At 34.9% G+C, this 10,145-nt stretch overlaps 1 protein-coding gene and 1 non-coding gene across 2 annotated transcripts; one reads left to right on the top strand and one right to left on the bottom strand.

The window, feature by feature from the left end:
* Nucleotides 1-625: 625 nt before the first annotated feature.
* On the top strand, nt 626-699 carry trnat-agu (transfer RNA threonine (anticodon AGU)). The gene has a single exon. It is a non-coding gene; the product is annotated as a tRNA-Thr (tRNA).
* Nucleotides 700-1,504: 805 nt separating this feature from the next.
* Nucleotides 1,505-8,299, bottom strand: vtnb (vitronectin b). The gene is made up of 8 exons (XM_014972520.2): nt 8,087-8,299; nt 6,907-7,023; nt 5,862-6,092; nt 4,858-4,997; nt 4,048-4,204; nt 3,589-3,747; nt 2,752-3,081; nt 1,505-2,629 (listed from the first exon to the last, which is right to left on the bottom strand). Exons 1-8 carry the CDS (start codon nt 8,148-8,150, stop codon nt 2,493-2,495), a joined length of 1,335 nt encoding a protein of 444 aa, XP_014828006.2. The 5' UTR covers nt 8,151-8,299; the 3' UTR covers nt 1,505-2,492.
* Between the last annotated feature and the right edge of the window lie 1,846 nt (nt 8,300-10,145).

Here is a 10,145-nt window from a genome sequence, read left to right as displayed (position 1 = left end):
ATGTAACGTAAAATGTGGTTTAAAAAGTTTTTAAAGTTTTCAAAAATGACTAAGTGGCAGTGCATATCAAACGTGTGTTTTGCTCAGACCCAAAATTCAGATGTTTCGAGGTTGGTTCGGTGTCTGATCTAAAAATTCATCTTTATTTTTTCTTAGATGAAATGCATATTTATTTCGTTCTTTGTTTCTTTCGCCTTTTTATATTGATCTTGTTTAAATACAAAGGTTTCCGTCATGATTTCTTTTTTTTTCTGGGGGGGGGGGGGCAATTCTTTTCCAAGATTGGGGGGTCCGTCCCCTCGCCGATCTCCCCGGGATTCATAGCCTCCGTGAACAGAAATTTCAAAATCTTGCCACAGAATCTTCAATAGATTTACATCAGGACTTTGACTGGGCCATTTTAGTACGTGAATATACTTTCATTGCAACTTTATGTTTAAACTTATTGTCCTGCAGTGTGGACATTTACTCATTTACTCACAAAAATATTATGAATAAACTCTTAAAATATGTACTATGCAATATTATCTACATAATAAAGCACCAAACAAATAAAAGAATAAAACACACCAGACCTCGACGTTCCGTGTGCTTATGAAGCCATATTTGTACGTATTTGTCACCCGGCGCCGTGGCTTAGTTGGTTAAAGCGCCTGTCTAGTAAACAGGAGATCCTGGGTTCGAATCCCAGCGGTGCCTTTTCTTTATTTGCCTACTTTACTTTTCTCTGTACGTTTTCGTTCATCTATTTTCCAAACCAGTTTACCATTCCGAAGACTGTGAGAGGATAATGGAAAATAACATTTAAGTCAGTCGGCAGAGTTCGGAAAACGTCCCTCGAGCGTCATGACGTACGTACGTCTACCTCGCTGCCATATTGTGGGTGGAAATTTTGCTGAAATACGAGAACAGTATATCTGACACTTCTATTTGAAATGGTGTTAAATAAACCTATTTGAATTTGTGACATATAAAACTAAAAATGTATTCCCTTATAAAAGTAGAAATAATAATAAATAATTTGCTGTACATAATGTACTCTGATATGGTGCCCTTGGTTGGTGTAGTTTTTATAATATTAAAATTACACAACAGGGAGCTAAAATAATAATAGAAAAATCAAGAGTATAAAAACACCCTTAAAATTAATAATATGATAATTTTACAAACATTACCCTACTGGTCTGAAGCTCCAGAAACTAAGAATTATCTGCAAAACTGACTGAAAATGGGGAAGACGCCAGCAGTATAAAATTGGTGTTTTATTATGTAAATAATAATAATTATTATTATATAGTATGACTAAGTTACAAGTTACAGTAGTTACTTTCACAGATTGACAAATATTTTAACTATAAAAATTCAGTTTCCCAGCCAACCAGATGTCTCCATGACACGTTGAAATATTTGTTTTAAGAACTGTTAGTCATGAAAATACAAATATTCACAACTAGCGTAAAACAAATTAAATCAAAGTCACGATAAACACAGAAAATACAGCATGTGATTGTGTATTTTTTTATTTCATGTGAAGAATTTTCTAAAGATAATTTTGTCCACCAGAGAGAGCAACTGTTCCAAATATCTGAGATGCAAACCAAAGAGACATAAGATTTTTTTTCCCCCCAAGGATAAAAAATAAAGCAATGCCCTGCAGAGGCAATATATAGCTGTGTGTCAACGATCACATATACATGTAACACTATTTTTATAAATGTATTTAAGGATTAAAACGTCAAAAAAGGTAAACAACATGCATCAAGCTTGCAACTTACAAGGCTAAAGACAGGAATGGAACTGCCAAGCATTCTAAAATGTAAAGGGATAGATCACAAATTTTGTCTTCTAACAACTGCAGCTGGAAAAAATGTTGCACATAACTGCACACCAAAGGTATACATAAAACCAATTTTAACAAATATGATCAAACAGAGTCTTACTGAGGTGGAAAGCCAAAGAATAAAAATGGATTTCTAGGTTAATTTTAATAGGAAGCTTTAAAGAAATCCATCTAATAAGCTGGTTATTCCATAGTTGATTTTATTTGTTGTTATACTAACTTTTCATTTAAGTTGTACACTGGACATCCTGCTTTCTTTTTCCATGAAAATACTAACCATCTTCTGTCTAAACAATCACTAAATGCAAACATGAACACAGTTTAAAAGTTATTAAAACTGATTTTGCATCAAACTCTGTGATTGTTTTGTGACCAAAAATTTTGTCTGTTTTGGTCGAGGTGTTATCTTCAGGACTTTAGGTCCAGCTAATCTGCATGTGTACTAAATAGTAACAAAAAGAAAGTTATGTAGTGTTAATCTTAACTGGTTTTCTCTGTTTACTTAAAAAAACTGAACTAACCCCTTACAGTGAATTAAGTCATGAGCAGGTTTAGCACATGCATACGAAAAAAGCAGCAGCAACAAATAAGTTTACTATTATCACTGGGCGCAGGGTGTTTATTGCATAGATGTGTCTGTGTCTTAGATGATCTATTTCTTCTCTGCCCTGGATGAATCAATCAGGTATTCCTCTTCACAGCCCAACCAATATTTTGCAATGGATCTTGGGTAAGGAGGGCTGACGGAGTCCACCCGTTTAGTCTGCAGAGACACTCTGTAGTACTTGTCTGTCAACATCAAGAGAAACAAAACGGACAAGCAAAGAATAAAAAAGTTACAGCAGTTGGTGCAAAAGTGAAGAAGCTCATTAAAGCAGTGAGTTTTTAAAACTTACTCCCTGTAATCATACCTTTCTTGAAAAAGTAGACATTTTGAAATGGGGTGCTTTTGTATTCCTGGACTGTAGCCACTTCAGCCATGTCGCTGTAATCTACGCCAAAGTCAAACAAATCATCATCGAACCACAAATCGTCAAACACGAAGCGACTTTGCCTTCTGCGCTGTGGGAAACGTCTTTTGCTGGGCCTCCTTCTCCGCCCTCTGCTCCTCCGCCTTGCTGGTGGAGACGATATTGTTGGCTTGGGACTAAGAGAAACCTTTCCTACCAAGGCAGCATCAACAGGGGGGCTAATGCCTTTCCAGTCCCTAAACATGAGTTGGGGGCTGGAGTTATGAGTGTCTGAAGGAAGAGAAAGGGAGAAAATGAGTAAAGTTTATAAAACGTACAGTCACCTGCCACTTTATTTGATACACTTTGGTTGTACCAGGTTGGGCATTCGGTTGTCCTCAAAAGGGCATTATGTTTTTGTGGCATGGATTCAAAAAGATCTTTGAAGAATACCTTTGAGCATCTCAAACCAGTTTGTCCACTCTCCACTGCTCCCTGATGTCAACAATTAATTTTTGCCCACACAGCAGCTGTTCACATTAAGTTTTTTCTTTCTTAAACCATCATCTGTAAAACTCAAGAGTTGGTTGTTGGTACAAAACCTGATGAATCAACAAAAAGACTCAGAGTCCCTTACTTTCCTTCCTCATTCTGATGCTTAGTCTTCACCACATCTAGACGTCTAACTGCACTAAATCTGGCTGATTCATCAGTTGTATTAGCAAGAAATTGAAGTGGACCTAATAAAGTGGCCAGTGAGGGTACACATAATGTACACAAACCATATCTGGGTCTTACAGAAGCTTTCAAAGAGATCTGTGAAGAGGTTCTCTAGTGGCTGCTCGCAGAACAGGTCTGTGTACCGGGTGAACAGAACCGACGGAGAGGTTCTGCTCAAGGAGACGCACTCTTCATGGGACGGCTGGTGCTTGAACTCGTACTGGTAATACTTATCACCTGAGAAACCAAACAGACGCTCTTTTAGCAGAATTTCTTTAAGCTAACGACAAGCTAGTGGCTTATTTAATCAGTATGCATTTGAACAAAAAGAAGAACACTGCAAAGAATTATATAACTAAACGTAGAAATCTTTTCTCTGCAAATCTTTTGCTAGTGTTAGAGGCGCCCTCTGGTGGCCATTTGAATTAATGTAAATGTAAGGCCCTTCAGCAGCATCAAGCATCTAAAGACAGGATAAAAACAAGACATTTGATCTTTTCAAATGCTGCAATTTGTCTCTCATCTCTCTGCAAATACCTTTAAAAAAGTAGGCCTTCTCTTTTCCTCGGTGACTTGGTGCAGGTACAGCAAAAGCTGCATCTATGTCATTTGGGATGTCTTCAAAGCCGACGGAAATGTTCCTGGGATAGTCCTCATCTAAGACATCTCCGTCAAATCTCCAGTACTGGTTGCCCTTAGATACAAAAGATACAGAACCAAATGGTGGGAGGTTTTAATAATCACTGTGCTTTTTTGGCAGAAAAATAACACTGCAAACCATCCGGAAGATGTGAAACATGGCAGTGGCAGCATAATGCTGTGGGGATGTACTATATTGGGTTGATCTGCTGAATGAAAACATGATTTTGTGGTGGCAACATGAACTTTTGAGAAAGGATTCCACAGTAGCAGGTTTTCTAAGATATTATAAATTATATTTATGTTTCCTGATGCTTCACAAAAGCCCAGACATAAAGAGTGTTTAAAAAGTACATTTTTATGTTTGATAACTTCTTTTTATTCTTCGGACATTTCATAAGGAACCAAAGTTTCCCAGGTTTGTAATGGGAATTCAGGTTACCTGCTGGGAAAATTCTTAATAAATAATTTTTATTAAGCATAAACAAATACTTTGTTATGAGGGGGAAATCTTTTTAGCAAGTAATGTTTGAATTTATCATTTTTTAGGAGCATAATTTAAGAAACTACATGCAACTCATTCTTTTCCTCCACTCTTGCTGAAAAAACCTTCCTACTTGAACAATTAGAATGCTAAATAATACATTCAGACTGGATAATGTGGTTTAAAAATAACTTTTTAAAACTTAAAGCTGCTGTGGTTCCCACCTTGAAGATGTACGACTTTCCTTGGCAGTTGATGCGGGTGAATGCGGCGCTGACGGGTCCTGCGATCCCCCACACCTGCTCGATGAGTTTAGGGTAACCAGGAAGAATCGACTGTTCATCCAGCTCAAAGAAATATAAACCTAGGGGCGGGGATATCAATTATAAGAGTTTTAGATAAGATTCAAAGCAATTTTACCAAAAACTCACAAACCTTCGCACACAGATGGATTCTTGCATCTGAAGTGATCTATATTTCTTAAATCAGTTCATTTTTAATACTGTTTTTATTTAAAAATATTTTTTTTGTCACAATAGAATCTGATATTTTATGTCTAAAAACATTAAATGTAAAATGTAAAAATAACTTAAAAACAAACATCAAGGTTATATCTAAAATTCAATAAACCAGAGTGATGAAACTTTGACTTATGAATGCTGAGCTCTATTTAAAACATAAAAATAAATAAAATAAACAATATAACACAAGTACTTCCTTGTAAAATAATCTGACTTTACAGTAAAGTCCCAATTCATTTACACTCCAAGTATATTTAACATTCATCTTTAATAGATATACAATAATCAATGAAAAAAAAATTGTAATAAAGGCAGATCAACTTTTTTCAGGTTCCCATTGGGATTTCAATAATTTATCTTTCGTAATAAACTCCAAGTCTTTGAGTTTGGAACACCTCCTTATCATCACCCTAATCTTTAACTCGAGTTTAAGCCAGGACTTGGACTAGGCCAAAACATTAATATTACTTCCTGTCAGAAAAAAAACATGTCGGCAAATTTTTAAATAATGTATAGTGTAACTAAGAACATCTAAATTAACTTTGACATTGTTTTATTGTGTTGGGAGAGACAATCATTTCCCACCAACATGAAAAAACTTTAGATCTAAATCAACCAGATCATGTGTGAATAATAATCTTATTTTTAGTTTCCTCTCTGAACCTTCAAAGAAATTAAGTAATGAAGACAGAGCAACTAGATTTTACCTCTAAATGCGTAGATCGATCCGTTCTTCAGCTGCAGGAACGCGTCAAAAGGTAGGCCGCTGCATGGCGCTGCGTTGGGGTCGACGGTGGGCGAGGGCCCGTGGGGGGCCCTGGGTGGCGGGGTCAGAGAGGAGGGGACTGTCGGAGCAACCGTGATTAAATTTGGTGTTTGCTCTGTTGTGCTCATATTTGGATCCATTTCTGCTTCTCCAAACGTGTCCCCACGAGAAACTTAGAGCAGAAAATATGATCATGAATTACACAAGTTGGTATAAGTTCTTACTTATTCTGTTTAAATTGTAAAACGTGGTCCGCGGGCGCCCTCTAACGGTCCGCGAGGCACTGCACGTAAACAACCGTTTATTTGACGTTACGTTAGCTCAAAGTGCGACGCTACAGTTAGCTTACCAAAGCATTGTGTTTATAAATAATAATGGATAAATGGCTTAAGACCGGGTCACTAAAAAGAAAGCCTGAATATGTCGGTGGAAAGTTTCTCAAGGTGAGTTGCATAACTTTTGTTTTTGAACATTATTACGATACATAGCATGCAGCAGGGACGCAGATCTAGCTACGGCTGTACTGAATGCAATATGACGGTGACTAACTGCATCTTAACACCTAAAATAAAATAATTTGTGATGGGCTCTCTACTGGCTGAAAGAAAATGTCTGTAACCAAGTCTATGTTTCTTTTACTATCATTCTAAATTACAGATAACTAGAACTTTTTTGATTTCCATGTGTTTTCTATCATTGGAAACAGAATTCATGCTTTCAAGATCTGTAAATAACTCAAAATGACTTGTTCATGGTTTTATTGTGACCACATTTACAAAACAGCGCCACCCTTCACTTCAGGCGGAACAAAGACAATGAGTTAAGGGACTATTATTTTAATTTCAAGTTGTATATGTTAAGTTGTGTTATTGCGAGGGAAATTTTAAGTTAGGTGGCCTGTGAGTGTTTGTTAGATGGGGTAAGTGGTCCTCGGCCTGAAAAAGTTAGAGAAACACTGAAATAGAAGATTTGAGCAGCACACTCACCCTTTTTGGGGCAGAAGGTGTAAAAGTCCTCACAGCAGCTCCCATAATACACACACATAGAGTCACACTGGCATTTGTTCCGTGAGTTGAAGGAGCCACAGCGACCCACGCAGGACTCTGTTGGAGTGCAATTTGTTTATTTCAGGCACGAAGTGTTTATTTTTTGATCAGAGTTCAGCATCAAACGTTAGAAGAACCGCTTAGAGTACAAGTGTCTTCTCAAACAGTGACGGTTTTCAAATACTAAAGCATTAATGGCTGAGAAACATCTGTATTTAAACTACTTTTACACATTTTGATCTATTGTATGATTCATTTCATTGTGGTTTATTAAAACCGACTGTTAGTTTTTGATTTGAATGACACCAGTTGGTTTTAACGACTAATTGACAAAATGTGATGGGTTTTTTTTACCGGTTTCTCAAATTCTCGAATTCTTCTGACTTTTTATTTGTCCATTTTTAAGATGTAAAGCACTTTGAACTGCCTTGTTGCTGATATCTGCTACACAAATAAGCTTGATTGAAACTTGATTGATTAATTAGTAAATCATTTATTACTGTGGTAATTTCTAAACTTTTGGACCTCCTCCACCAAAAGAAAAAAACGTTGAGTGTAAGGAGTTTATTTTCCATAAACATTTGAAGTTATCTGTTGCATTTTTTAACCAAAAAGAGGAAAATAGTCCTGAGAAATACAGATTATAGACACTTTTTCCTGTTTTCTTTTCCCTTTTAGTTCCATTCTTTTTCTTTTCCTTTGTTTTGTTGTTTCTTTGTTTCTTTCTTTGCTTTTTCCTTTCTTCTTTCCTTCTTTTTTCCCTTCCTTTTTTTCTTTCTTTCTTTCTTTCTTTTTTTTCATATTGCACCAATTCACAACAAATGCCGTCTCAAGGCACTTTACACAAAAATATAATTTAAATTCAATCCCACATACATTCCAGTTGATCCTAGTTCTCAAATAGTACAGTATGCTCAATTAATTATTCAAAGTATTAGATTTATTATATATTTTCTTCTATAAACAAACAGCAATAATAATGAGTTTCAAAGCAATCACTGCTGAAAGTACACCAAACCTAAGTAGAACAGAACTATACTTTTTAAAATTATCTATATTGGTAAAACTGCAATAACTTGGTTATTTTAACCTAAAACCAAACATCTTCAGTCAGTATTACCTTCTGCTCCAAACGCCGTGTCCAGCAGAACCGCGAGACCCAGCAGAACCACTGCTGGTTTCATGGTCACTCACACCAAACAAACTCCTAAGTTATAACCAAACAGCTGTAGAAATTCTTTAATTTCTTCAAATAACAATGAATGAACTGAGTGACGAGTCCGAGCTGAGTGCCCCACTCTGTGATTCGGATCAATAGATATTTTTTCAGAAGCTACCGACCCCGAGGCGTCTGCCGTCCTGATTGGTCGACGCTCGGCTGTGACGATCATTAAGCTGAAACCGGTGACCTCTGTCCTGTCCATGCATCGCACTAACATTAATGTCTATTTAGACTAATGAGAAACATACGTGTCATCTGTAGGTTATGCATGTTCAGTGCATCTGTTGTTTGAAAAGAGAGAAACAATATTTCTTTAAACATTGTGTAACTGATGGATACTTTCCATTCTATTGATCTCTAAATAAACAACCAAAAACAAACACAGAGGTTTCTTCTGCCACATTTAGCTACACTATTGATGCTCTAGCATTTAAAAACAAATCTACATATAGTTTCACTTGTAAGATTTTAAATCAATACAGTTTTTATAGTTAAATGTTAAATTAATATTAGCTTTTCTGGTAGGTATTTTTGCTGAAAGCACAACAATTACAGGAAGACAACAGGTATTTATTACTCATTATATGATCACCAGCATCAAAACATTACTGGTAATCTTACAATTACCAGCAAAGACAGAGTGATTTGGTATTTAAAATGTGTATTTTATAAAATATAAAAATATTTTATATTTAATTTTTTTTTAATTTTTTCAAAAATTTTGAAAAGGAAAGTCGCTTTAAGAAATAACTATAATAAAGTTTGGGTTTAAAAAATGTAAAAATATTTTTAGCTTATTAAAATGTTAAGACATTTATATTTTTATATTTTACTTTTCAAAATATAAATATTTATATATTTTAAAATATAAATGATAAAATAAAAAAATAGTACATTATATTAAAATATTAATATTTTTATATTTTGCAAAACATAAAAATATTTTAAAAAGTTTTAAACCCCGAAATTTTTTACATTTAAAAAATAATAATTTACCGTACGTTTTTTAAAACCCAAAGAGACTTTCCTTTTTTTAACGACAGACTGACTTTATTTGGAAAAGGAAAGTCAGAACAATTTCACGCTTTTAAATGACAGAAAGAAATACGTAATTCTGAGGATAGATTAGGACAGATTAGGATTGCATCTGGACTTTGGTTGTCACATGATGAAAAGTTAAAATGTTACGCGAAAACACGTCCGTCAAAGCTTGAGAACTTATTTTATTGATAAAAACATTTCACTGCATGGCTAATATGTCTGGAAAGAAGGACTCTGTTTTAAACTAAGAGTAAAACAAATAAGTGAAAGTCAGAAAGAAGCTTCAAAACAACAGAATGAAAGTAGATACTGAAATGATGCGACCAATAAACTAGGTCATGTATAGAAAAGCTTTTATTAGAGATTTGTTGATGCAGAGGTGTATTTATTTATTTTCACCTGATCCTGCATTATGCAAAATGACTTTAACCCAAATCATTTTACTGACTGACACTATATAAGTAGTGTATAAGATTTGATTGCTAATCACAGTTCTAGCATACTGTGTTTACTATTTTGTAAAATAAAGTACAGAAATTTCCTTTTATTCTATTTTAAAGTGTCAATCAATTCAGAATCAAAACTGTAAAGAGTTGGTCACTTTGACCTAAATGTTTATAAACGAAACATGCAAACAACCTTGTTTAAAAGCAGCGTGAGCGGCACCAAAGTGCAGCAGAACAAAGCAGTAATAATAATAAAACAAAGTAATAAAATCATCCAATAAAACAATAAAAGCACAGATAATTCATGTTGTAAGGTTTTACTTTACCCGAATGTCAGAGAGTAAAAGTGAGTCTTTAGAAGCACATTAAAGTTTTAAAAACTTTGAGCTGATCTGATATGAAGAATTAAGTAAAAGTATGATCAGCTCTACTTCTAAGAAAGAAGATTATGAAAATAAGAAGAAGCCAGA

Source organism: Poecilia mexicana, unplaced genomic scaffold, assembly GCF_051168715.1.
Source record: "Poecilia mexicana isolate PSO_F unplaced genomic scaffold, ASM5116871v1 scaffold_14, whole genome shotgun sequence".
NCBI classification, from domain to species: Eukaryota; Metazoa; Chordata; class Actinopteri; order Cyprinodontiformes; family Poeciliidae; genus Poecilia; species Poecilia mexicana.
This window is presented reverse-complemented; position numbering and strand designations above follow the sequence as displayed.

Excerpts from the sequence above, each read along its gene's own strand:
- vtnb (XM_014972520.2), bottom strand. The coding sequence starts at position 8,150 with ATGAAACCAGCAGTGGTTCTGCTGGGTCTCGCGGTTCTGCTGGACACG. Across the intron at positions 4,998-5,861 it reads ATCGATCTACGCATTTAGAG|GTTTATATTTCTTTGAGCTG; the intron begins GTAAAATCTAGT and ends CCCCGCCCCTAG. Across the intron at positions 4,205-4,857 it reads GAAAGTCGTACATCTTCAAG|GGCAACCAGTACTGGAGATT; the intron begins GTGGGAACCACA and ends TTTGTATCTAAG.